Genomic DNA, 27,314 nt, shown 5'->3' with positions numbered 1-27,314 from the left:
TGCTGAGCATGTGACCTGAGTCTAAACAGCCATGGACTCAAGCACCTTCTGATAAAAACGGAAACCACAGTGTGGAGGGAGCTTTCGACTGCGGATTTGGGAGTCAGATAAACTCTGGTTTCCACCGTGAATTTCTCGCTGATCTGACCTGGCAGGTTATTCCTCCTAAGGTCCGGTTCCCACCTGCATAAAGTAGGAGCCATAAGGCCTCCGAGAGTGACAATGATGAAATGATGGTGTGCGTGAAGTGCCCAGCCAAGTGGGAAGCGCGGCCAAGGCTGGTCACTATGTGGGCACCGCTCAGCTCCAGAGGGCGCCACTCCCGCGGAGCCTGCGGGATCGGGGCTTCCCGGGAGCCGCGCGGATCAGCACCACGGCTCGGGGACACAGCCGGGGCCCGGTTTCTACAGGCAGCGCCTCATTATTGGGAGCCTTTTTGTGATAAAATGATCCTTCGTCATAAGCCCATTTGGAGGTTCAAGAAGGGGTCGGCTCAACCTCAGGGCCTCATTACCCAAGCCCGGCTGCCCCTCGGCGCCACCAGCACCACTGCTCCGTCGCTGCGGAATTCCAAAGGCAGGTTTGGCGTGAGGGCCTCGGCCCCGGGGAGGACCCGAGCGCTCCACGGAAAGTCTCCGCCCGGCTCCCAGGGCGCACACTCGCGCGCACGTGGGGCCGAGGCCCGGGTCCCCAGGACCCAGGGCCAGCAGGCGAGGGACCCAGCCAAGTGACAGCAGGCGGCGAAGGGAGGGCTGGACCGGAAGGAGCCAGCGCCGCCCCGCGCTCCCTCGCCGCCTCCGCCCTCGTGCGCTCGCTCTCCTCCCCTCCGCTCCCCACCCCTGCTGCTGCCCCTTCCCTCTCCCGCTTCTCCCCACGCTGCCTACCTCCCTTCCCCTCCTCCGCTCTCTCCTCCCCTTCCCTCCCCACGCTCTTCTCCCCTCCCTCCTCCCCTCCCCTCGGCCGTCCCTCCTCCCTCCTCCCCCCGCTCCTGAAGAGCGCGCCGCGTAGGGGACGGGCCGGTTACTTCCTCCAGCGACTGACGAGCGCGGTGTCGCTCCTCCAGCCCCGAGCTCCCGGAGCCGCCTGGCCCGCGTCCGGCCTCCCCGATCGTCTCCGGCCCGCGCCCTCGCCCTCGCCCGGCGCACACCCAGCAGCCGCGGGCCCAGAGCAGCCACCGCCCCAACCGCGCGCCAGCCCTGCCCGCAGCGGCGTGGTAAGAACCGGGGCCGCGGAGAGCAAAACCCGGGGCGCCGCTCCAGTCCCAGGGAGGGTCACCCGGGGCCCGGGCGGGGGGCGCGGGGGCCACCGACGTGCAGATCGCGGGACGCCTCCGGGCGTCCAGGTGGGGGTGTCGACTGCTCCGAGGACTCCAGGGGCGCGCGTCTGAGTTCCGCGCCGGCTCGTTTTCCGGTTGCGGAGTGGCCTCCGAGGCAGGCGGGGTCGGCCGAGGTCCCCGCGCGCTAGGGCCGCTGTCCGCGGGGTCGCCGAGCCACGGACGCGGCCGGGGTTTGCCGGCTTGTTTCTCTCGCTTTTGTTTTTAAAAGGAAACGTGGACCTGGTGGGGGGTCCTGCGCAGTGGGCGTCCCGGCAAATGTGATTTCGCGAACGGGGTTGGGGGCACAGGAGAGGGTGTCCATGGTGGCCCGGCGCCCCGGCTTTGAGGGTGACTTCCTGGAGCGGTGCCGGGCCCAGAGGATCTGGGGCGCCTAAGACACCTGGAGGCTGCGGCACCGCGGGAACCTCCGGGGCGCAGGGTACCATGGTCACCTGCTCTGCCGCGTCCAGGACCCGGGCTGGGGGCCGCTCGGTCCTGCGAGGAGAGCGTGGGAAACCTGTCAAAAGTGGGATCTGGTTGTGCTGGACTGCTTTTATTTTCTCGTTCGTACAGCATTTGAATGAAGGGGTAACTGTTTGCTTGTGTGTGTTTGGGTTTCGCGTGTGTTAGCCTGTTTTATTTTTTAGCGCAGGAGACCTTTTATGTTAACCTGTACCCAATTTCAGGGTAGCCTAAAATAGTAGTTGACGCGCCAGTTATTCAGAAAGTAAAGAAATGAGCAGTCCCCTTTGGAGATAAGAGTAATTTATTTTAATTCGCCAGTAAGAGATTATGTTTGTTCTGTACAATGGTAGCGCCTATGCGTTATCTGCCCACACCACCTCCAATCAAGGAGATAAATCTCCACGTTAAGCTTTATTAAAATTCTGAGTAATAACGCAGTACAGTGAATGTTAACACCGACCATCCCCAGGGAAATGTTCAGATACTCATTTCTGGGATTAGTCATTCATCTCTCTAAACTGATCGCTTTCAAAGCGAAAAAAGCAAACTACCTTCAAATGTGTGTTACAAGGTTGTGGTGTTTCTTTTTTTGTTTTCAAATTTATCTAAATGATCTTAGAGATGTGATTACTTGTTCCAATAAGAGTACTGTTGTCAGGCAAATCCTCCTTGTTTTAAAATTTAACCATTCTCAGCTGTTAGGCTTCTGCCCTTTTTCCTTCTTTTTTTGTTTTTGGTTCAAAAGCAGTGATCCATCAGCAACACCAAACTTGAAATTGATTTATGTGGAAAAACTTGGCTTGTCTGCCACCTAACAATCACTGTTGAGTAAAATAAGCGAGCTTAAATTTGATTAGTTGTGTGTCTGCCTGAAACCATTTAGTAGAGCACTTTAATTCTGCATGGTTTTTACAAAACTCATTAAAAGCTGGACAACAAAAGAATTCTATTCTGTAGCTAGTAATTACAGCTCTTTATGTGGGAGTGGTAGGCTGGTATTTGTACACAAAAGCGGGGCAGAGCTTTTCCACTGCCTTCCACATTCATTCTGTGTCTATCTCAGAGAAGCTGAAAAACAGAATCAAGTCAGCAAGCAGTCTGCAAGCCTAAGGAAGAAAAAGAGCTGACCCATCCTGCTCTGGATGGATAATTGGCAACACTCAAGATGTCTCTGATTTTGGCCTTCTGTTTGAGGCTTGTTTATTTCTTTTATCAACAGGTACCAGGGCGTATTTCATGCGGATAGATGACATAAAGCTCTAAAGGAAGGAGCATTTCACATTGGAAGGAGTAGTGAGAAGAGCCTGGTCTAATATCAGGGTGGGGTGGGAAGGGTCCATTCCTCATCATTCATGTTCTCTGGGCATGGAGAACTGTGTGGAGGACTCAGGATTGAGGACCACACTCAAATGGGGCTTGATCTCCACTTTGCCCTGTGGTAGCCCCATGGTGGCTGTGTGGTTCGTGGGCAGGTTGTCCATGTTGCTGGGTCTCTGTTGCTTCACTGTATGACGTCTGCCTCTCAAGGATGCAGGAAGATTCAATTAGGTTGGAGTGGGTGGTCCCCCAGCACGGGGCTTAGCCATTAGTGACTAGGCATTCTGGCAATGGCAGCCATCAGTAGGAGTGAATATTGATTGTTGAGTGAATGTGAGTGACATAATCTACCAAGTGGAGATTCTGAGTAAATTTGGCCACTTTGGATCCAAGGCTGCTGCCCCTTTCAGTCCGCCCATAGGTCTATTGTTTATTGCCAGTACTGGCCAGCCTTTGTTGGCTACCGTGGTCATTTCCTGCACTAGGAGGGTTTTAACAGAGTTTTCTGATGCCTCTGGCCTCACCTGCTGCCTTTTACCCAAGAGGGAGGGTGTGTGTGTGTGTGTGTGTGTGTGTGTGTGTGTGTGTGTGTGTGTGTTGGGTGTGTGTTGGGTGGTAGGGTTCTTGGAAGGTCTGGTTTAGCCATAATGTTGATCATAAAGAGAAAACAAGAAAACAAATGCAAATTAAATAATTCTGTGAGAATATGTTATTTCACCACCTCCAGTAAGTTCTATCAGTTGAGTGCTGTCTTCATTACTTTTAAGTTGCAAACAGGTGAGAGCACTCAGTGGAGGCCATGGAGCTGGGCTTGGAGCTTTGCTACCAGCCTTCAGTTCCACAGCCCTGAACCTGGTAGGGCAAGCAATTGCCCTAGAGATGAAGGCCACTCATCAGTGTTAACCCAAGGTCTTTGAAAATGAGTTTTATTTACTCTATTATCTAAGTAACTTATTGATATGTAACTTACCTTTCTTATTGATATTTATCAATAAGAAAGATACTTAGATAATACTCTATTATAGTGATTGTTGAGTGAATGTGAGTGACATAATCCACCAAGTGGAGATACTGAGTAATTGTTCGATCGGGTAAGATACATATCAATAGATTTCTTATTGATCTGTAACTTACCTGGCTGAACAATTACATTTTAGAGCCCCAAATAAGTTTTCAGTCTATTATGGCATTATCCAATTACAAGCCTCATTATAATAGCCACGTTAAAAATAGTAAAAATTGAAATTGATTTCAATGTATTTCAAATTAACCTAATATATTCAAAATATTATATAAGTATAAAAATTATTGAGCTTTTCACTTTTTTCCACTTTTTTTAAGCCTTTGAGAGCTAGTGTATCTGTGTGCATTCCTACTGGCCACTGGTTGAGAGCTCTGTAGCTGCACATGGCAAGTGGCTACCACATTGCTTAGCCCAGGCCTAGTAGAAGACTAAGACTCAGTCAGAGGAAGTAAGGCAGCTCTGTGCTTGGAATTACTTCCTCTTGAAGAAATGCACAGCCAAGCAACAGAAAAAGCAGATATATTTTGAGCTCTGTATTCAAAGCAGGAAGATCTGGGACCCAGTAAGGGAGTTTGGTCTTCAGTTCTCCCTTTGATCCCTTCCCTGGGTGTGTGTTTTTTCACAGCCTGGAGAGGGGAAGGGAAGAGAGAGGGCTTCCGTTCAGCGTGCTTTCCTGCCTCTGGAAGATGACCCCCTGCAGCTGCCCTGAAACTCTCAGGTTGAGCTGATTGTGTCCAGAGCAGACAGGAGGCAGCCCACTGCCACGCCATACCCACCCAACTGCTCACCTAAGCTGACCATGGAAATGTCAAGGAAAAGCCTGACTCAGGCCCTCTTGCCCAGCTAACCCAGCCAGGAGGCTCTGACCAGCCAGCCAGCCTGTGACATTTTTTTGTGCACATCTAAGTGGAATTCAGTGGAGAATCAGCATTATTATTCAATCACCTAAACAGCATATCCCCTTGTTATACTGAAGAAAGGCTTTCCTCTTGAGACCCCTGGGAGGACAGCTATTTAAATAAGAATTCCCTGCACTCACTTTTGAATTACTTGTTAGCTGTAGAACTCAGCCATAACCTAGTCTTGATGCCACCAATGATGAGTTCTTAGTGTACTTCCTTGCCTCTTTGACGCTTTCTTTTTCTTCTTCTTTAAGATGAATGATTTCGGAGTCAAGAATATGGACCAGGTAGCCCCTGTGGCTAACAGTTACAGAGGGACGCTCAAGGTGAGTGAGCAAGTCTTAATTTTTTTTTTTTTAAATGGAAACCTTGATCACTAAGAGGAAAGAAAAAACGGCCTGGGTCCCAGAAAACTGGTTGTAGTCCTAGCTTTTTAATTTATTGGCCATATGACTATAAACTATTTGCTTACTTGCTCTGGGCCTTGGTTTTCTGGTCTGCAGAATGGGTATCTTGATCATGTTGTACTTGTTCTCCACGATATGAAACCAAAGGTCTCTATGGTTTATTTTCTGAGGCTCCTTCCAGTTGAAAGTCCTATGACTACCAATAAAACAGCTGGAGAGGCTGGCTCTAATGCCTTTTCTGTCTACTGAGGAGTTTCCTTGGATGACGGGAAGCTGTTTAAGGACTGAAATGAGAGAGAAGAGGCAGACAGACCCAAGCTCCTATCAGAAAGAGCAGCATTTCTGGGGTTGTAGGTAGCCTGTTACTGGCACAGAGAACAAGCAGGCCTGCTTTTGTTAAACTAAAAACCAGATGAGAAATGAAAGCGCCCTCTCTGCTGCATAAACATTTTATGTAGTTTCTATCATCATTCCTTTTGGGAACATTCTTTAGTAACACAAACTGGTAATTTCCCACTTGCCTTCTCCAAATATGACAGCAAGATTTGATTGTTTTCAGCATTATGTAGTAAACATGTTTCAGAAGCATGATTTTAAAATTGTCCTCCTCAAAGCTAAGTGTCTTGCATAATAATGATGTACGTCTGTGGCATATTACATTTTCCTTTGTATATCATTATTGAGGTTATTTGTCTGATGTGACCCAAAGAGACAAAATTCAGCACAGTCCTTTCTGGAGTATTCTAAAGGTCATCAGACTTCAGACTAGTAAGTTTGCTTGTTCGATTTGGCCAGACATTTTAAGCATGGCAGAAGTGGTACAAAAAGTCATGATATTAAGTTGAAACCACACCTGTACCCCTAAGAAAAATCCTTCTATGAATTCAAATAATTTGATGATGCTCATGCGGTTTCTGGATACGGAAAAGAAGCAGTCATTGCTGAAACTGATGTGTTGAAATAGGAAGCACAGATTTGTATTGTCTTTTGGCTTCCTGGCTTAAAAAAAAAAAGAATTTACAGTCAGGAAAGGCATTTCTTAGTTGCCTGGGCAATGCTTGTGGGAACTTTAAAAGTTTATTGGAGGTTTCACCAAAGTTAGCTCTGTTCTAAAGTAGTTTATAAATCCAGATGAGTAATTTGCACAGGCCTGATTGATTGGCTTTCCTTATAGATCCCAGGCAGTTGGTCAACATTGACTTGAATTTTTTTGCGCTGGCTCCAGCCTCTGCCTGCCCTCTTTTGCAATGCGTCATTCATTGTTGCATTTCTAAAAAGAAACCGTGTAACCGATTTTATTTGTAAATGTGTTACACATTTTCTTATTGATGACTCAACAGATGGGTCATTGTATTACACATAGCATGGGATTTCCAGCTTATGTTGGAAAAAATATAGTCTTTCTTCACATTTTCCTCAACAATTTAGGCAATTATGAATCAAGACATTATCTGTTACTTACAAACAAGTCTTATATTAAAAGCTGTTTCTTTCATAAATATTATGTAAGATGATCCGAAATTGATGTAGTGTAAGTTTTATCTTTCTGTTTGTCTCTTCTCTTCTGCAGATAGTTTAGTTTAACTTTAAACCTATTTCCTTTGGAAATCTTTCCCCTTAGTAGGTGATTTGAGTTTTGTTTGTTTGCTTGCTTTTTGTTTTTTGGTTTTAAGCAACAGGGTCCCTCTCTGTTGCCCAGGCTTGAGTGCAGTGACTTGATCATAGCTTACTGCAGCCTTGAACTCCTGGGCTCAAGTGATCCTCTGGCCTCAGCCTTCTAAAGCATTGGCGTTACAGGAATAAGCCACCCCACATGGCCTCAGGGGCGGGGAGGGGTTTCTTTTTTAAGACAATTTACTTTTTATAAAAAGAAACGTAAAGGAATTTTGTCATGTATTACTGTTTTCCAAACCACTGAAATCGATGTGGAAAAGCATCTCTAGTTTCAGTTAAATAGTTTCATGGCAAACATTTCAAAATAAATGCTTCCCAAGATAAAGCATTTTATTTCATTGTTTGATTTTCTGTTTTTATCCAGTCATTTGCCTTTTTTTTTAACTGCACTATACTCAGACAGCCTTGTCAAGGGTCATTTTTCTTATATACACAGCCTAATTAAACTTTTCTCCATGTAACAGGAGGGTCAGGTGCTGGGTAAAGAGGTCTCTGAGGCTCCTCTCGACAGCGTTGTAAGATTCTGTTATTTTTAGATTTGTGTATTTAATATATTAACTTAAGTGGATTAGGCCACTAAAATAAATTCCCAGTCACTCTAACTCTGTGAGGTTACTTAAGTAAATCCACAGTAGCCGGGCACCGTGGCTCATGCCTGTAATCCCAGCACTTTGGGAGGCCAAGGCAGGTGGATTACACAAGGTCAGGAGTTCGAGATCAGTCTGGCCAACACAGTGAAACCCTATCTCTACTAAAAATACAAAAATTAGCCAGGCGTGGTGGCGGGCGCCTGTAGTCCTGCTACTTGGGAGGCTGAGGCAGGAGAATCACTTGAACCCAGGAGGTAGAGGTTGCAGTGAGCCAAGATTGCAACACTGCACCCTGGCCTGGGTGACAGAGTGAGACTCCATCTCAAAATAATAATAATTATAATACACAGTAAAATAAAATGATTTCAGTCACTTTGATCATTTTATAAATCTGCCTTGAGGACTGACTGGTTGATTCCATGTTTGCTTCAGAATTGCCAGTTTAATCAGGGAATATTGGTAGGATTGCCTGTGGTGCACTTTTACAATAGGTAATGAAATCAGTTTTAGTATTCTATTTCCATTTTCTTTTCCATCTGTCTCTGCAGCGCCAGCCAGCCTTTGACACCTTTGATGGGTCCCTGTTTGCTGTTTTCCCTTCTCTCAATGAAGAGCAAACACTACAAGAAGTGCCAACAGGCTTGGATTCAATTTCTCATGGTAATTTGTTCCTCAAACTTGACAAACTGCATGATATTTCCTAAGTAGTTCAGTTAATAAAGAGATGGCAGTTCCTAAGTGAGGAATGTTGGCATCTGGAATCTTTGGTATGAATATCCAGAAGTTCTGGACCTGGGATAAAGCAGGCTTTCATTTGTATAAACTTGGTGATTCTGATGTGGATTCTGATATCTTGACTGCCAGACGCCCCCCAGTGAGCCACTGTTTGGAAACTGCGGGGGGCCGAGAGGGGGGAGAACCCCTGATCTGTCCCTTGTGGATGATTTCAACATTAGCAAGCAGGTCCTCCTCCCCCTGCTCTGCTCTGAAAACAAGCAGAAGAGCGGACATTAAAACACACCCAACCTTGTAATTTGAGGTTTGCATCATGAGTTAAGTCGTCTCCCCTGCCCTGAGTTTTGGGGCAACAAATTGTCCTTTGTCATCTTTTTCCATCTGTATTGATTTCTGTAGTTCTTTGTGTCACTGTTTATTCTTTTTAAAGGAATAGCACGTCAGATAATGTCTGTGCAATGACTGTGACAGAGTTATTAGTTGGGAACATGCCAGAAATAACTGTGTCCTATGAAGTAGGTGCTGAGAATACTAGGAAAATTAATTAAAACGCATACACTGGCGTAAGCATAACATTGCATGGCAGCCATTTATCATTCTTGAAATTGCTGAGGGTGTCTGGAGAAGATTGTTTTCCAGTAAAAATGGAAGGTGTGGTTTCATTACCTTGCTAAGAGCAGCACGTTTCTATCATGCGCACTTCTCAGCTATGTGCCTAGTTTAATGGAAGCAACTTCCAAATGATAGAGTCCTTTCAGCCATTTGACTGGAAAGCACACAATTCCTTCCCTTGCCTACAATTTAAAAATAGACTTAGATAGCCGTTTTCCCTATACACAGCTGCTTTGTGACACTTTGTAAAACAGAATAAAATTTGAGTTTTATTTTAGATTTTTTTCATAAGTGTAGTTCTGAGACATATATTTTCTCGATTGTAGTCAGAAAAGTTTTTTGTTAATAGTTACACTGTTTTAAGGAATCATGCCAAAGTTTGAGATTAAAATTGTCCTTTTCCAAAAACTAAGATGTCTCTCCTAAATCTCCACCTATATCACCCACTTGAAGTACTAATGTCCCCTTGGGGGGGTTTTCTTGCAGACTCAGCCAACTGTGAATTGCCTTTGTTAACCCCATGCAGCAAGGCTGTGATGAGTCAAGCCTTAAAAGCTACCTTCAGTGGCTTCAAAAAGGAGCAGCGGCGCCTCGGCATTCCAAAGAGTGAGTACGGCTTTCCTGAGCCTGCACTGGGGGAGAACAGACCTGGGTGTAGCTGATGATCTTGACTTGTTTTGTAAGCTTTTGCCTGGGGTATTCTGCAAAAAGTAGCAGAGATGTCGTTAACCTGAGCCAGTTTCTGTTTCACCCCAGTCAACTGAAGACTTGATCCATAACTCACTAAATTTATAGTAGAAGGAACCGTTACTGGTGTCTTGGAGTTTGCCTGGGTTGTGCAGAATGGTGACAGGTGTCAGAATGGTGTCTTGCTCATTCATGGGTTCTGGAATGTGTCTGGACCTGGTGAATGAATTCGGGATGACAGTGGTCTCACCCCCTTTCCGTTGTTCTTACCTCGTGTGTGCCTCTTTTCTCTCCTGGCAGACCCCTGGCTGTGGAGTGAGCAGCAGGTGTGCCAGTGGCTTCTCTGGGCCACCAACGAGTTCAGCCTGGTGAACGTGAATCTGCAGAGGTTTGGCATGAATGGCCAGATGTTGTGTAACCTTGGCAAGGAACGCTTTCTGGAGCTGGCACCTGACTTTGTGGGTGACATTCTCTGGGAACATCTGGAGCAAATGATCAAAGGTACCGGCTGAATGTCTTGCTTCTCTTTGTCCAGGATGAGCTGTGGCCGGGAAAGTCACGTGGGTGTTCTTCAACCTTAGGGTTGGCACTTGAAATGGCATAGAGTACATTGCCTCAAAATGCCACTCAAGTGAGTCAGATATGTGACAGTGATTATAGATTTTTATCCCACTTTATGTGAGTGTGTGTGTGTATATAGCATCAAGTATAGCCCCAAGGCAGTAGCCTTAGTCACTGAATTGTTCACTATTGCTGGGCTGTATTCGTCACGGGAGTCCACGTTGACTCATATGTAGGACAGCAAGAATTCTCACATCTTATAAGCTCACCTTACAGAGCTGAAAGATATGGCAGCCTTAATGAAAGGAAGCCTTTACTTGCATAAACCCTGTGAATTCTATTATAAATTTTCCTATGTCCAAATGGAATGTGTTTTGGATGTTGAGGATTGGGGAGGAGGTATGTTTTTAAACAAGTAAGAAATTGGTATTTATTTTTATGCTATTGTATCGTACAGAAAGCGGCCATTGATCAGTAGAATTCTCATCAAAAACAAAGAAAGTCTTGATTCAAAACTTAAAATACCAGGGAGACCAATGTTTAAAACACACTGAGTTAAAAAATAAAAAAGGCTGGGCGTGGTAGCTCACACCTTTAATCCTAGCACTTTGGAAGGCCGAGGTGGGTGAATCACTTAAACATGGTCAACATGGTGAAACCCTGTCTCTACTAAAAATACAAAAAAATAATACTGATCAGCTGGGCATGGTAGCACACACCTGTAATCCCAGATACTCGGGAGGAGGCAATAGAGAATCTGTTGAACCCGGGAGGCAGAGGGTTGCAGTGAGTCGAGATCACACCACTGCACTCCAGCCTGTGTGAGAGAGTTAGTCTCTGTCTCAAAAGAAAAAAAAAATACAGTAGAGATTATTTAAGTTAAAAAAAATGTATAAGAAAATAAGCATGTTGATAGAATTCAGGGAAATAGTCCTCACCCTACTGATTTTAAACACACTGAATTTCAACGTCAACTGTAGACTCAGAATCTCAAAAACACCTAGGATTCAACAGCTAAGTTTTATTAGTTACGGCTTCTGAGGGCCAGGGAAACTCATTTTTAAAGACCCTCATTTTTTCTGAACTTGGACAGGGCTTTTCTAACAAGTTTCTGATGATCTGTTTATTGGCAAATTGGGCCCGTTTTGCCATTCCTAGGGCCTGAAAGTTTGTGTGTGTCTGCGTTTCTGGGTGCATGTGTGCTTCATAATATATTCATAGTAAGCAGCATACACAGTGCACAAACCTTTTTTCTTTCAAAGTTCTTGGACACGTGTGTTCCCCGTTCTAGACTCCCACAGCTCCGGAGGCCTCCCACACCCTGGGGAAGCTTGCAAGTTTGGAAGCAGTGGAACTGTAAGCTTCCCGGGGGCAGACACCATCCATTTTATTAATTTTCTCTATGCAGCCTCTGGTACAGATGGCATTTCATAAATACTTCACTGTTTCTTGAATGCATGAATGAATTCAATACACCATCTGGACCTTTTGCGATAGAAAATTTAACATTGCCAATGACATCATTCATTTTGGAAAATTTATTTTAGTAATTAGAAAGATGAGTTGCTTTCTCTCGTGTTTTGAAAAAGACTTGCAGTGACATGGAGCACCATGAGATTAAATGTGAAGCACTCAATGCATTTTATCATTCTAAAATTATCACCTAATAGGAATTCAGAAAGTAAGTCTGTTCTAATGTGGTTTTCACCTACCTCTGCCCTCTTATGTCTCCTGTGTCTTTTTCAGAAAACCAAGAAAAGACAGAAGATCAATATGAAGAAAATTCACACCTCACCTCAGTTCCTCATTGGATTAACAGCAATACATTAGGTCAGTCCGATTGATTCTGCTCTTAAGAATTTGGTCTTCAGTCTGCCCAGTAGACTTGGGTTCTCTCTATTGTAGGCTCCTAAGGGGCCATCTAGACCTGTGTGTCTCTTACGGTGCCACACGTGGGTGTTGAGCTGAGCTGTTGAAATGTGGCTGGTCCACATGGAGATGTGTAGGAAGAATATAGTCATGTACACCAGATGTGGATGTCTTAGTGTGAAACAAAGAATACAAAATGTCTCTGTGGTAATTTTTAACACATCGATTGCATACTGAAATGATAATCGCTGTATGAAGTCAAGTAAAATAAGAAAATTAACTTCACCTGTTTCTTCTTGCTTTTTTAATACGGCCACTAGAACATTCAAAGTTCCTTAAGTGGATGGCACTATCTTTGCATAGCTCAGCACTGTTAGTGCCAGTCCAGCTGATTCTTAAAGCAAGGGGCAGAATAAGTGAACTGATTACCACGGTCACCACCTGTTGATCTCGTGTAACAAACAAGAGGCGGCAGGCACAGAGAGTGTCTGGAAAGCAGTTTGTAAACTGGCCCTGAGCTTGGGAGTTTAAAGAACTGTCATGGGAGCTGGGTCCCTTCTTCTGGTTGCTGGCACTGGGGAGGACACATGGTCTGGCCAGGCCAGTGTGGGAGGGCTCCTCGGAACGGCAGGCTTGGGTGGTGTTGGTCCAGCCTAGTGTTTTCTCTGGCCCCAGCTCCACCTTTCAGACCCGGTGAAACCCACCTCTCTGCCCCACTGGGGGCTTCCTGCTCAGGAGGTCTTTCTGAATGTGGCACAGTGGGACACCCTCTGCCTGCCTGAGCCTGAATCAGAGTCAGAGATCTTCCTTCCCTCTCCAGAAAATGAATTATTCTGCAATGAACAGAGACAGGAGGAGCGTGATGAAGGAGCAGAAAGCAGGGTGGGCGGTGTCGCAGCACACAGGGTTCACGGCCTGGTTCTGCTCCTTATGAATCACACAGGGCATGACACATCACTTGGTTCTCTGAGCCTTACTCTCCTCAGAAACTAAAAGAGCCAGTGAGCCCTGTCTTCCCAAGGGTGCCATGAAAACACTAGTGTTGTGGAAATAGGAACATTGATCCTGCCCGCAGAGGCTGCGGTCATTTTGGGAAAGGGCTGCTGGCTGAAAAGATCAATGGTTTGAGAAGAAGACCTGATGAAGACCACCCCCCCAAAACCCAGGTCTCCACTGAGGTTCTGCAGAGGGCTGCAGTGTGCGGTGTGGTCACCTGTGATTTGCTGTTTGGGGTTAGTTGCTATAGTAATACTGACTTTAAGAGCTCTGCCGTCCGATTGTTCTGTTCCAGGTTTTGGCACAGAGCAGGCACCCTATGGAATGCAGACACAAAATTACCCCAAAGGCGGTCTCCTGGACAGCATGTGTCCGTCTTCCACACCCAGTGTACTCAGCTCCGAGCAGGAGTTTCAGATGTTCCCCAAGTCTCGGCTCAGCTCCCTCAGCGTCGCCTACTGCTCCGTCAGTCAGGACTTCCCAGGCAGCAACTTGAGTTTGCTCACCAACAATTCTGGTAAGATTGGAAGCATCTTTCAGCAAGGCTGTTGGTTGGATTCTGAGAATCCCAAAGCCGTAATGGACTTCTTAATCAATACTTCTGGGTTCAGTCGTTGGAGAAGGAGGTCAAAGCACTGGGCCACGTTCTGAGTGGCTTTCCAACAAGCATACCCCTAATATGCTTCAGGTACTGTGGGGATTGAGTAAACAAAACACAGCCCCTGCTCTTACAGCCGGATTTCTCCACACTTTGGGATATTTATGGAGGCAATGCAGGAAAGTGGCCTTTCTTTTTATGGAGATATAACATAAAAGCAGTGCCCAAATCTCAGGTCATACAGCTGGTTGAATTTGTGTACGTATGTATACCTACGTAATAACCATCAGGATGGATGTAGACAAGTTTCCAATAGCCCAGAAGGTGCCTTCGTACCCTTTCCCATCAATAACATCCCCTCTGCCCAAAAGGAAACCATTCTGACCTTTATCATCATGAATCCAGGTTTTGATTTTTCTTGAACTTTACATAGACGGGATCATGAAGAATGTTTTCTTTTGGGTTTGTCTTTTACTCATGATGTCTGGGATTCATCCAGGTTGTTGGATATAGGAGCCACATGTTCTTTTTCATCACTGTATAGTATTCCATTGTAAGAGTGTTATTCATTCTACTGTTGATGGAAGGTAGGATTTGTGTAGTACAGTTACTCTGAGGAATTGGCACCTGAGTGGAGAGCATTTTGAGTAGTCTGCATGGCTCTACACCAGAGGTGTACGGTTGTACTGGGAGTGGTTGGTGATGCTGTGGTCGTGCCCAAGACCAACCGTGTCCTGGAAGAATCAAAGTATGTGCTTGGTTGTCTTTGCCAGGGACGCCCAAAGACCACATCTCCACCGAGAATGGTGCAGACAGCTTCGAGAGCTCAGACTCCCTCCTCCAGTCTTGGAACAGCCAGTCGTCCTTGCTGGATGTGCAGCGGGTGCCTTCCTTTGAGAGCTTCGACGATGACTGCAGCCAGTCGCTCTGCCTCAATAAGCCAACCATGTCTTTCAAGGATTACATCCAAGAGAGGAGTGACCCGGTGGAGCAAGGCAAACCAGTTATACCTGCGGCTGTGCTGGCTGGCTTCACAGGTGCGTGCGCAGCTCCCGGAGCCTGGCCACCCAGTCTCCTGGGCCCCATCCCTTGTTTTCTTTCGAGCCATAGTACCACGTTCACCAAGGGTGTTTCTAAGCGGGGTGCACTGGATCTACACTCCATGTTTTCTGCATGGCTTGCTGTGTCTCTGAATTCCAGAAAAGCCGCACTTGCAGGAATCTTCATGTACGCAGAGCTCAGTGGAGTGAATGAAAATCGGCAGGCCACTCCCTCCACCTGGAACGTTCTGAGGCATAGTAGGAGCAGGGGACATGGCCTGGGCAGTCTTTAGCCCTGACTCACCCACTCCAAGAATCTCAAAGAATGTAAACTGGCTTAGGGAGGGGCAGCAGAGCTGGCCTCTAATAATATGGGCACTGTTTACCTTTTCTTGCTTCTAAAATCTATCTACTCTTATTTTTGAGGCTTGGGTGAGAGCTATTCTAGGCAGAGGACAAATATTAACGCTGCTTTTAGAACCAGATATTTCCAGTACTTTCGCGAAAATGCTGGGACTTTGTTTTCACTGCTTCATGTGTCCTTACATGTGTTTTGCTGTTGTTGTTGTTGACCCTATGGAGCCACTGTGGACTGAAATCACCTAACTTTAAAAAGCCTGATAAGTTAAAATAAGGATGCTGAGACATTCATTCTTTTTCTGTCACCTAAAAACAAGCAGCCACGTAAATGTATTAAAATACACGGAAAGAGGGTGTGAAAGCTGTTACTGTTTTCATTATTGGGAGTTCAGGGCCTGAGAATAATAAACAGCCATAACGTCAGCGTGTTTCATGTTAATAGTACTGTAAGTTTCTGTTTATCGACTGTCAACTCTGGCTAAGTGTCATACGGTCTGTTGTCGGTAGGACAGCCTGGCATGGGGGTGGTATGAGGCCATTTTACAGATGGGGAAATTGGCTCACAAGTAGACCCCTCTCAGTGGTCACAGAGCTCTGGTTCTAGAATGCCTGCCCCATGCTTTCCAGCAAAGCTTTATTGAAAACAGCCATTGTGTTTCTGAGGAAGAGCTAATTGGTAGAAAGAGATTGGGCTTAGCGTCATAAGAGCTAGGCTTTTCTCCCCTCTGCTGTGATGGGCGTGTGGTCCAGGGCAAGGCACCTGGTCTCTGAGCTGCATCTTATCCCTTCTCTTTAGAACAGGACCACACTGGCACTTGGCTTGCAAGGTGGTAGTTCCTTTTTTTTTTTTTTTTTTTACGACAGAGTCTCTCTCTGTCACCCAGGCTGGAGTGCAGTGGTGCGATGTCAACTCACTGCAACCTCTACCTCCTGGGTTCAAGCGATTCTCCTGCCTCAGCCTCCTGAATACCTGGGTTTACAGGTGCATGTCACCACGCCTGGCTGATTTTTGTATTTTTAGTAGAGACGGGGTTTCACCATGTTGGTCAGGCTGGTCTCGAACTCCTGACCTTGTGATCCGCCCGCCTCGGCCTCCCAAAGTGCTGGGATTACAGGCATGAGCCACCACACCCGGCCTGCAAGGTGGTAGTTCTAAATATCAACTGAGAACAGATGCATGAGAAGCTCTTGGCGAAGCATGCTTCACCAGGCAGAGGCTGTGAGGCAGTGGATGTGACCCTGTGTGGCTGGTGAGTAAACCGGGCTCACATTAAGCAATGTACACATGGTCATTTGGCATAGGATGAGATCCCACGTATGACATGCCTCGTTCTGTGATGAAATGCCCCTTCAGCCACCCCCATCTCTGCCCCACTGGGTGTTTCTAGAAATAAACCTTGAAGGTTTTTACATAAGGAACAATTAAACCAGATGAGGAATTTTAATGCCAAGAGTTGGTGGCCCTCAACTTTTTTCCAGAAAGAACAAACCCGACAATCAAGGGGAAGAGTGTTGCATCTAGTGACCTTATTTTCTAGGAGTAGGCAGTGTGGAGGAGGAAGTCACATTTGATGCCCAGCCCTATCCCATTAAAGCACTTAGTTCTGTCACCAACACCTTGAGTGCCACCCTTGAGTGTCACATTGGAACACCCCATTCAGAGAGTTGGGTCTGCATTCCTGAATCAGCATGCACAATTAGGATGGTTAAAGCCTTACTGTATTTTACATCTATGAAAGGGTGTGATCCATCTCCCCCACTCTCCCCGCAGGAAGTGGACCCATTCAGCTGTGGCAGTTTCTCCTGGAGTTGTTATCAGACAAATCCTGCCAGTCATTCATCAGCTGGACTGGAGACGGGTGGGAGTTCAAGCTCGCCGACCCCGACGAGGTACGGCTAGAGCCCTGGGAAGTCTCTGGGCTTGAAAACTGGATTTCATGCTTGGGTTCAAAAACTCAGTTCTCTGGGCACACAAAAGGGCTCCCCGGTACTGATGAGAATCTTTCTACATGAGGCATCCTTGACTGTTGGGAAAATGGAAGTGGAGTCATTGCTTTGTTGATAAATGTGTACAGTGTTTCCTGGGTATGCTACATACAAGGGTGTTGCACAGATTTCACTGTCTCACTAGTTGTCTGATGAAGAGGCCCAAGCTGCAAACGCAGGTTCTCTGCGGACCATCTGAAAATGCATTAGGAAGGCTGCCCTCGTCCACTAGGGGAACGAGCCTCATGTAGCCGCAAGCCGGCCTTCTGTCTGCTCCATAGCTGAGCCCAGCAGCATTGGCACCAGCCCTGCAGGGTTAGAACCCTGTCTAAAGGAAAAGGCCAAGGGCACGTGGGATACCAACCCCTCCAGAAAAGCATTAGAGAGAAGCCCTTGGTCTCTGGCACCAGAGAGCATAATCTGTCACCACTCCCACCCGGCCCCCAGTCCCTTGGGAGACAAGCATTGAGGAATGAGTATGTCACGTAGCTCAGAATCCCACTCAGCACCTGTTAACTTCAGTAGTTGGAATAAAAGCCTGGAGGGTGGCTGACCTGGCTCTGAACCCTTGGCTCCCAGGAGGTTTCGCTGAGCTGTGGACAAGGAGCAGGGACTTCACTCCCAGTGGTTCTGTCCTGCGGGGACAGTGTCCCTGGCATATGTACTCAGAGAGATAGACCCTCCTGTGGACCTTATGTAGATGTCAAGTTCTCTAGGGTGAAGGTGCCTCAGAATCATAATCAGGGAGGAATGTTATCCATGTTTTCTTCACTGACAAATTGAGTTTAACTCTTTTCCATCCATGTTCACCAAAGGTGGCCCGCCGGTGGGGAAAGAGGAAAAATAAGCCCAAGATGAACTACGAGAAGCTGAGCCGGGGCTTACGCTACTATTATGACAAGAACATCATCCACAAGACATCGGGGAAGCGCTACGTGTACCGCTTTGTGTGCGACCTCCAGAACTTGCTGGGGTTCACACCCGAGGAGCTGCACGCCATCTTGGGCGTCCAGCCCGACACGGAGGACTGAGGTCGCCAGGACCTCCCTGAGCCGGCCCCAGGCTCGTGGACTGAGTGGGAAGTCCATCCTGACCAACTGCTCCGAAGACCCAGGAAAGACAGGAAAGAAAACGCCCGGGAAAGTCGCCAAGAAGCAGTGGCCTTATTGCCTCCCAAACCACGCCTCTTGACCAGGCTGTCTCCCTAGTGACAGCGACGGCACAGCTATGTCTCCTCACAGTGCTTTTAAGTGAAAATGGTCGAGAAAGAGGCACCGGGAAGCCATCCTGGCGCCTGGCAGGCTGTGGACGGGATGGTTCTGGCTGTTTGAGACTCTCAAAGGAGCGAGCATGTCGCGGACACACACACACACACACACACACACACACACACACACACACCCCACACTATTTTTAGATTTTCTTTTGCCTTCTGCAACCAGGAACAGCAAATGCAAAAACTCTTTGAGAAGGGTAGGAGGGTGGGAAGGAAACAACCATGTCATTTCAGAAGTTAGTGTGTATATATTATTATAATCTTATAATTGTTCTCAAAATCCCCTAACAGTTCTATTTATCAGAAATTATATATTGTAATTTAAAATAATTATATAACTGTATTTGAAATAAGAATTCAGGCATCCAAGGTTTTATTTCATTCTTCAATAGCACATATGGAATTTTGCAAAGATTTAATCTGCCAAGGGCCGACGAAGAGAACTTGTAAAGTATGTGTTATTTACATTTAATAGACTTACAGGGATAAGGCCTATGGAGGGTAATCCCTGCTTTTTGTGTTTTTTGTTTTTGGGGTTTTTCTTGCCTTGGTTGTCTGGCAAGGACTTTGTACATTTAGGGATTTTTATGAGAAACCTAAATGTTATTATCTGGGGTTATATCTGGCCTCTGCTTTTTCCTTTAATTGTAAAGTCAAAGCTATAAAGCGGTATTTTTCTTGACAAATGGCATATGTTTTCCACTTGTGCATGCCTTTCAGTCAGTTTATACACAAAATAGATTTTATTTTTTAGTTTAACTGCGTTTCTCCAACAGCTCACCTCTCCCTGACCAACCAGCCATTTCCTTCCTGCGCTCCACGTTCTTCTGTATGATTAAAATAAGAATACTATTTTTGGAAATATGCAACTCCTTTTCAGAGATCAGGAGGGATTTATGTAGCAGCTATTTTTACTGCAAAAGTAATTCACTGGAAAAAAAAATGTAATTTGTTTAAGAAAGCTTTATTTTTATCTCAGCTCCATGTAAAGTTAAACTTACTGTACAGAGCTGAAGGACGGTGAGCAGTGGGGGTCTCAATGAAACCTCTTCAAGGAAGCACGGCTTGTCCCATCTCTGTTCACTGTGTGTCTCAAACCATCTGAATAGCATGCTGCCCCTTTTCTGCTCAGTGCCCACAGTAAGATGGTGTTATTCTTATTTTCTTGGACACAGAATGTTCTGAGGCACAGAGCAGGTACTTAAGATGGGAAAGAGAATGCGTCGGAGCCATTCGTTCGGAGAAATTGTTTTGATCGAGATGGAGACTTTTGTAGTCATTTCAAAAGAGCACCTGAGTCACATGTATTCCTGGCCTTTATAAACGACCCGGTCAAGTTGGTTTCAAAGTCCGATGGGCTTGACTGTTTACTAGCTGTGTGGCCTTGGACCGGTGGCTGACATCTGTAAAGAATCCTCCTGTGATGAAACTGAGAAATCGGGTGGCCTGGCAAGCTGGGAAGAGCAAAGCCAGAGCTGCGACGCCTAAATACCCACAAAAGAACGTTCCCAGTATACTTAAACACAGGATGTTTTTCTCAAGAGGGACATATTTATCACTCGGACATCTGTTTATGATATAAACAGATGATATATCTGTTTATGATATAAACAGACATGTGACTGGGAACATCTTGCTGCCAAAAGAATGCTAGCCATTGGCTCATTGGATGTGAGGTTTAGCCACGTGAAATTGCCCATATTAGACTGGTTTTTATCTACAAAGAAGGAGTTTCATGGGGTTCAACCTAACAGTTACAGAAACTAAAGTCCTTATAAACCATTGGCATGGTAATGAACAGATCTTAAGTATAAAAGTTTTGTAACTGGGCCTTTACTCTCTCAGTAATAAAGTATTTTGTTTATATAAACTCCTCGTGATAGTCCTTGTTCTTCTCCACATCCAGCACGCAGGAGGTGGAGTAAGGATGTTAACCCCAGACCCATTCTCTACCCAAAACATTCCATCATCAAGCGGCAAGTCTCTGTTTAACTGGTTTATACACAAGTGACTGAGAAACCACAACCCAAATTGGAATCAACTCTGAGTCCTTCCTGAAGGAATTCCCAAAAAGTGTCCCTTCAAAGCAAAAAATTCTTTTAAGAAAGTGTTATAATAGAAAGATTCAAATGTCTTTGCCAGAAGCTTGGCAGAGATAACTGAGGAGAGATTCTAGGATGTTTATGTAAAGTACATTAGAATTTGAGGTTTAAGTACTTTTGGAAGTGAGGCCACAACTCTCTGTCCCCTCAGTGGAGTCTGATACTGGTAGGGTGATAGTGGTCTTAGGACACCTGTTTTCATATTTGTTCTCAAGGCTCCTTTACATGCTTCAAAATTAGTGAGTAAGCCAAGCAGCTTATGTGGATTATATTCACTGGTGTACTAGAGCCAGCTCACTGCATGCTCCTGAGAGCTAACAGCACTTGTCTCTTCCCACCATGGTGCTGCATCAGTAACGGTAGCTTGAGATGGGGCATGATGAGAGTATTTACACCATGGGAATCAGCAGATACTACAAATCAGGGCTTTTTCTCCACCAGAGTGCTGATTGTTAAACATTTACCAGCACCCTAATGGTTATGTCTGTCAGTGATTTCCATATTAGAAATGAAGGTAAATTTTAAAAGAATTCATCTAAAAATAATTTCACTTATTGGTATTAACAGCATTTTTTTCTTACAAAAAGTAGTTCCTTTTTAGAAAGTTGGCATGGCATTGTTTCACATTTGCAAATCTCTTTAATGTCAGGTTTAGCATTAGAGTTGGATTCTTCTGTTTCTGCATTCAGTCTGCTCACATATATTTTGATAGAGTACATGAAGAAAATCTGGCCTAACAGATATGTAATTGAAACAGGGAGGAGCATTTAAGGCTGTTTCAGATAATTGTGGATATTCTTTCTTTACTATGCCAAAACTTAACAAAGTATAATTCCTTAGTTGCAGTTAAGATGTGAAACCATATCAATAAACTTTCCTAAGGTTACATTAAATTTCATTGGTCTACCTTGCACTATGAATGGATCTTTTACCCATGTGTGATTTTTGTAACCTCCTGCATTGGTCCTTTGGAAAATGTTGCTTCAGAATGTTAACACATTTCAAAATACAATATTAAACAATCACATTACTTAATAACACCACAAATCACATCAGAAAAGTACTGGGAATCAAATCTATCAAACTCATAGTGGTGGATACAGATTTTTTTTAATTCAAATTTTCACTTGAAACCTCAAATTTTAAAATCAGCAACAAATATCCCTAAGTTGTTTTTTGGAAGTGACAGACTCACTTTATTTGTTTTTAAGGAAATATCAGCCAAATGCCCAAGTCAGAATAATTTGCCAGTTATTCTCTCAGATAAAAATGGTGTTCATGAATAGATAGTTTAGCTTGTAACTCAAATACACAACTGCATTTCCTTAGAACAATCACCATATTTCAGTGTGTCTGCAGACAAGTTCTTAATGGGTACTTATTACACAGGAATTAAAAAGATGTGTGTTCCATTAGTAAAATTAGTTTTTACTGCTTCATCAAGAACATTTTTGAGGCTGGGTGTGGTGGTTCCCCCTGTAATCCCAACACTTTGGGAGGCTGAGGTGGACAGGTCACCTGAGGTCAGGAGTTTGATACCACCCTAGCCAACATGGCAAAACCATCTCTACTAAAAATACAAAAATTAGCCAGATGCAGTGGCATGTGCATGTAGTCCCAGCTACTCAGGAGGCTGAGGCAGAAGAATTGCTTGAACCTGGGAGGTGGAGGTTGCAGTGAGCCAAGATCACACCATTGCACTCCAGCCTGGGTGACAGAGCAAGACTCTGACTAAAAAAAAAAAAAAGAACATTCTTGAGTGAAACTGATACTTTTTCTTTTCTTTTTTTCTGCAAGTGCATGGTGGTGGTGGAGAGTGCAGTGACTGTCATTACAGTTTAGTGCAACTGTTCTGGTTCATGTGGTTCTGGTTCAGCACCATAGCACAAAATCACCTGTGCTTTTGTACCATCACAGCAAATGTCAAAAAGTCAAGCATGGATTTGTATCCTTGTAAAAATAGTCTTAACTGTGAGGGTCCTTCTGAAAGGGTCTCAGAGACCTCAGATTCTGTGGGCCACATTTTGAGAATTGCTCTGGAAAGAAGAGGGGCTCACTCAGAGCAAAAGTGGTGGACCTCAGGAGGATGGAGCAAAGGTAAGGAAAATTAGCCTTTGGCTTCTCGAGTCCAATGTCCTTGCTTCCAATCTTCTGACTTTTTCACAGCCAGGTAAGCAGGAAGCATTTCTTTTACAAAAAGAATTGTCTGGTCTGCATGATAAAGAAAAGTTCCTTCACACAGGGTGAAGTGGACACTCTCAAAACTCTTCCTGCCATCCTTCTTTGTTCTTTTCCATGCTCCGATCCAATTCCAAACCTGTTTTAGGAAACAAAAAATGTATATTTTGCCACATTTTATTTTTGAGAGACTGTCACCAGGTCTGTCAGGCACTGTTTGTGACCTTGGGCATGCAATTTAATCACTTTCTTCCTCAGTTTCCCCTCCATAAATCCAGGTCATTGGTGGCTGTGGGTGGGATTGATCTATTGGAAGTGTGGGATTGTGTGAAGTCAGTAACCTGGGGTGGGTGTGCTATTTGAGCAGAGCACTCCAAGGAAAATATGTTTGAGCCAGAGGGTCTGCGAAGAAAATATGGTTCCTGGACAATCATGTCTCCATTTTCATAAAAAGAAACCCAAGTGCAGAGTTCAGTGATGAAACAAGCACTAAACTGAACCAAGACTCAAACCCTGGTCTTTTGTTTTCTGGTGCTATTCTCTGGCCACAATAACCCTGTCATGTTTGGTTGAAGTTGTTATAAACGCTGCCCAGATGCTACCTAGAGGCTCCTCCAAGTTTCCAGTTCCTCCTTCCACACACCAGAGGCCACAGCCCTTGATTTGAATTTTAAATTATCAAGGAACCTCCTACTTAAAGAACGCACAGCCCTCATGTACAGCAGCTCGTGGCAGCTAGTTGAATTTGAACAGATGCAAGAATCTCATAATCTGGGCCAGATGTTAATCTGTCTTTTCTATAAGAGCAAAACAGAAGGGTGAGTCTTGAAGCAGTGCAGGGGGAAACCCCTTATTATGCAACTCTTTTGTAACTCCGGGGTGGAGATTGGACATGTGATTTCTGCTTGAAATCTAACATTAGGGGAAGGACCATTTTTGGTCATAGCCGAGGTGATGACATCTTGGCAACTGGAACTGACATGGCCTTTGTTCCATGTGCTATGAGTAACTGTCCCCTCCCCGCTTCTCAAAGTCATGTTCAGATGGTAAAACTGCCCAGGATTGCCACATCTGACTCTCTCTAGCTGTTTCTGTGTCTATGGCTTCATACTCTCCAGACATAGACCTGGGACTCAGCAAGCATATGTGTGTCTGAGTGGCACAAGGTCAGAAACACAGATCCAGGAAAGCCTGTGGTCTGGAGGAAGGTTTGGTTGAAGGACAGAAAGTGGAAGTGGGAGCGAATGAAGAACAGTAAGCAAAAAAATGAGCTCTTAAGCAAAAAAGATTGCTTATCTGCTATAGCCCATCTCCTTGTAAAGCTCATGATGAGAAACGCCTTTAAGATTTGCTGGTAAACTCCACCCAATTTGGTGCTAGAAGAGGTTATTTTTCATTGCAGTCAAAGCATGTAATTAGTTAATTGGGAAATATGGCACCATTTTCAAAGCTCACTTTCATCTGTCACCTCATTTACACCCTGTAACCCGGGAATATTGGTTTTATTACGCCCATTTTACAGATGTGGAAACTGAGGCTCAGAGAGGTGAAACCCCTATCCTAATGCATCAGTAGTCCCTGATTCCTTGTGCCTGAGATGTAGACTGTAGCTTGGGAATAGGGGAGGACTCAGAGGGCTGGAGCTCAGCTGAGTGGCCAGACGTTCCCTCAGATGGTACCCTCCTTTGGCTTCCTCACGACCCCGGTAGCTGTGAACAGTGCTGCAGGTGCTCCTTGCCTTCCCACCCTCTGGATGAAGCCTGTCCTAGAGAATTAGCATCTTGTTTCTAATTCTCAGGTCCTCAGCAATCAGACTTGTATTCTGGGTCAAATTTGCATGCCTTGGGACTTCTGTATTCTCAAGTTATGTATGGGCCCCAAAGCAAATCCCAATCATGTTTCAATGTCAGCCTCTGAGAATCTGAAGATAACTGGAAACCAGGCTGCTCACATTTTCTGGAAGCCATTTTCTAGGGAAGGAGCCCAGGAAGAGAGGCAACAGCCTAGGAAGCTCCCTAGAAGAGAATCTTGAAGCCCAGCACTTCGACTATGTCTGTGGCTAGAGCCAAAATGACCAATTGCTCCTGATAGCTGCATGTCAGCAATTGCATCACAGCAAGAGGCCATAGGAAATCACCCTACCCAACACTGTGATAGGGGCTGGGGCCACTCATGCTTAAGTGTCTCTGTAAATCAGCCCTGCAACTGGGATTGAGACAGTTCAGGATCCCAAGAACACACATGCACACACACAACCCACTTGCATGTATATGTGTGCGGGTCACACATCCAGACACATGCATAGATGTAGACACACATGTGTGTGCACACATGCACTCATATGCACACATGCACACTCATACACTAACTCGCATGTGCATGTGTGCCCACATAAACCACTGCTTTTGCTTGCTTCACCTTGTCTGTCTCTGCTCTTCCTGGTAGTCACCATTTCCCCTGCCCTGTCTCCTGTATCAATTCCCCCAGTACTACCTACTATAACAAAGTGCCACAAACTGGGTGGTTTAAAGCAGCAGCGATGTGTCCTCTTACAGTTCTGGAAGGTAGAAATGCAAGATCATGGTGTCTATAAGATTGGCTTCTTTTGAATGAAGCGAAGAGAGGGTTGGCTACAACCCTCTCTCCCCTTGGCTGGTAGATGATCATCTTCTTCCTGTGTCTCTTCACGTCACTTTCGCTCCATGCCCGTCTCTGTGTCCAAATTTTCCCTTTCCATAAGGACACCAGTCATATTGCATTAAGGCCAGCTCTAATTAACTCATTTTAACTCAATTGCCTCTGTAAATAACCTACCTCCAAAGACAATGTCATTCTGAGGTTCTGGAGGTTAGGACCTCAACATATTAGAGGCCACACAATACAGCCCATATACACCTCAACACTAAATAAGTTATACAATAGGTCTATTTTTACTTCTTTGAAATCTTCATCTGTTTTTTGTAGTGGCTGCACTAATTTTCACTCCCATCAATAGTATGTTCCCTTTTCCCTGCATTTCAATTTGCATTTCTCTCATGATTAGTGATGTTGAGCTTCTTTTTTCTTATACCTGTTGGTCATTTCTATGTCTTTTTTGAGAAATGTTTATTCGTGTCCTTTGCCCACTTTTTAACGGGATTATTTTGTTGTTGTTGTTTTTACTGTTGACTTGCTTGAGGTTTTTGCATATTCTGGATATTAGTTCCTTGTCCAAATGCATAGTTTGCAGGTATTTTCTCCCATTCAAAAGGGCATCTCTTCCCTTTTTAGATTGTTTTCTTTGCTGTGCAGAAGCTTATTGGCTTAGTATAGTCTCATTTGCCTATTTGTGTTTTTGTTGCCTGTGTTTTTTAGGTCTTAGCCTTAATTTTTTTGCCTAGCCCAATGTCCTGAAGTGTTTTTGCTATGTTTTCTTCTACCAATTTATGGTTTCAGGTCTTATGCTCAAGTTTTTAATTCACCTTGGCTTGATTTTTGTACATAATGAGAGATAAAAGAGTTCAGTTTCATGCATCTATATGTGAATATCTAATTGTCCCAGTACCATTTATTAAAGAGGATGTCCTTTTTCCATTGTATGCTTTGCTTTTGTGGAAAATCAATTGGCTGCAAGTATATGGATTTTCTTCTTGGTTGTCTATTCCATTGGATTTTGTGTCTATTTTTATACTAATACCATGCTGTTTGGGTTACCATAGCCTTGTAATATATTTTAAAGTCAGATAGTGTGATGCCTCCAGCTTTTTGCTTTTTTCTCAGAATTGCTTTTGCCATTCAGATCTCATTGTATTTCATTCAAATTTTACACTTTTTTTCCTATTTCTGTGGAAAAAAATGACGTTGGTATTTTGATAGGGATTTCATTGCATCTGTAGATTGCTTTGAACAGTATGATCATTTTGATAATACTAATTCTTTCATTCCATGAGTATGGGATGTCTTTCCATTTGTTTGTGTTCTCTTCCACTTTTTTCATTAGTATATTATTATTTGTACAGTAAGCAGAGCAATGTCAGGAACCTAGCTGGCTCCCCTCTCCCAGTCCAGCTGATTGTCCTGGTTGCCAAGCACTTGTTTGCATGAGAGACAGAACACTGCAGGGTTCTGAGTGGCCAATTGTGGCACTTAGGCCACTGGAAAGCAGAGGCAGAGCCACGGAGGGGTTGCTGCTCCCCAGAATGTCACTCTAGTCACTCTGAAGCTGCTGGAGGCTGTCCAACTGGTGATGGCTTGAGAGAAGCCCTGGGGGTCCCTGGGCATCCCTGGGAGGTCCCGAGTTGTGCTGCTGTAGTGATCTTAATCATCAAGAGGTGACACATTTCATGACAGAGGAAAACAACTGAGCAAAACACTTTGTTTCCATCAGGGTGTCCATGTAGAAGGCAGCCAGAACATGTAAAAGGACAGCAGTCAAGACCCAGTCCAAGGAAGCCCTCAACTCACCTTGATGGAGGCCAGATCTTGAACGTTGTAATCTCTCTGCTTGCCAACCATTAATACAAATCTGAGCAGATCTTCCCTGCGGGACACAGGAGGCTTTCTGGAAAAAGCATGGAAAAACAAGCCCCCTAAATGTTCCCAAGTCACTGATGTAGGACACATCTTAAAAGGATCAAAGAA

The 27,314-nt window shown here is 44.9% G+C and overlaps 1 protein-coding gene across 3 annotated transcripts; it reads left to right on the top strand.

Moving 5' to 3' along the window:
* The first annotated feature begins 562 nt into the window (after positions 1-562).
* ETS2 (ETS proto-oncogene 2, transcription factor) lies at positions 563-20,284 on the top strand. 3 transcript variants are annotated; one of them, XM_032276869.1, is made up of 10 exons: positions 563-580; positions 5,278-5,349; positions 8,243-8,354; positions 9,528-9,647; positions 10,029-10,229; positions 12,036-12,119; positions 13,450-13,671; positions 14,526-14,789; positions 16,924-17,042; positions 17,954-20,284. In XM_032276869.1, the coding sequence occupies exons 2-10, from the start codon at positions 5,278-5,280 to the stop codon at positions 18,167-18,169; spliced, it is 1,410 nt and encodes a 469-aa protein (XP_032132760.1). In that variant the 5' UTR covers positions 563-580; the 3' UTR covers positions 18,170-20,284. The 3 variants fall into 3 exon arrangements, with proteins under 3 accessions (XP_032132760.1, XP_032132758.1, XP_032132759.1); XM_032276867.1 differs by lacking the exon at positions 563-580 and adding an exon at positions 811-1,213; XM_032276868.1 differs by lacking the exon at positions 563-580 and adding an exon at positions 1,325-1,342.
* Positions 20,285-27,314: the final 7,030 nt, after the last annotated feature.

Source organism: Sapajus apella, unplaced genomic scaffold (assembly GCF_009761245.1).
Source record: "Sapajus apella isolate SASKATOON/1434 unplaced genomic scaffold, GSC_monkey_1.0 scaffold8, whole genome shotgun sequence".
In the NCBI taxonomy this organism is placed as follows: Eukaryota; Metazoa; Chordata; class Mammalia; order Primates; family Cebidae; genus Sapajus; species Sapajus apella.
This window is presented reverse-complemented; position numbering and strand designations above follow the sequence as displayed.

Coding starts and splice junctions, on each gene's coding strand:
- ETS2 (XM_032276869.1), top strand. CDS start 5,278: ATGAATGATTTCGGAGTCAAGAATATGGACCAGGTAGCCCCTGTGGCT. Junction 8,355..9,527: donor CTTGGATTCAATTTCTCATG/GTAATTTGTTCC, acceptor GTTTTCTTGCAG/ACTCAGCCAACTGTGAATTG. Junction 9,648..10,028: donor GCGCCTCGGCATTCCAAAGA/GTGAGTACGGCT, acceptor CTCTCCTGGCAG/ACCCCTGGCTGTGGAGTGAG.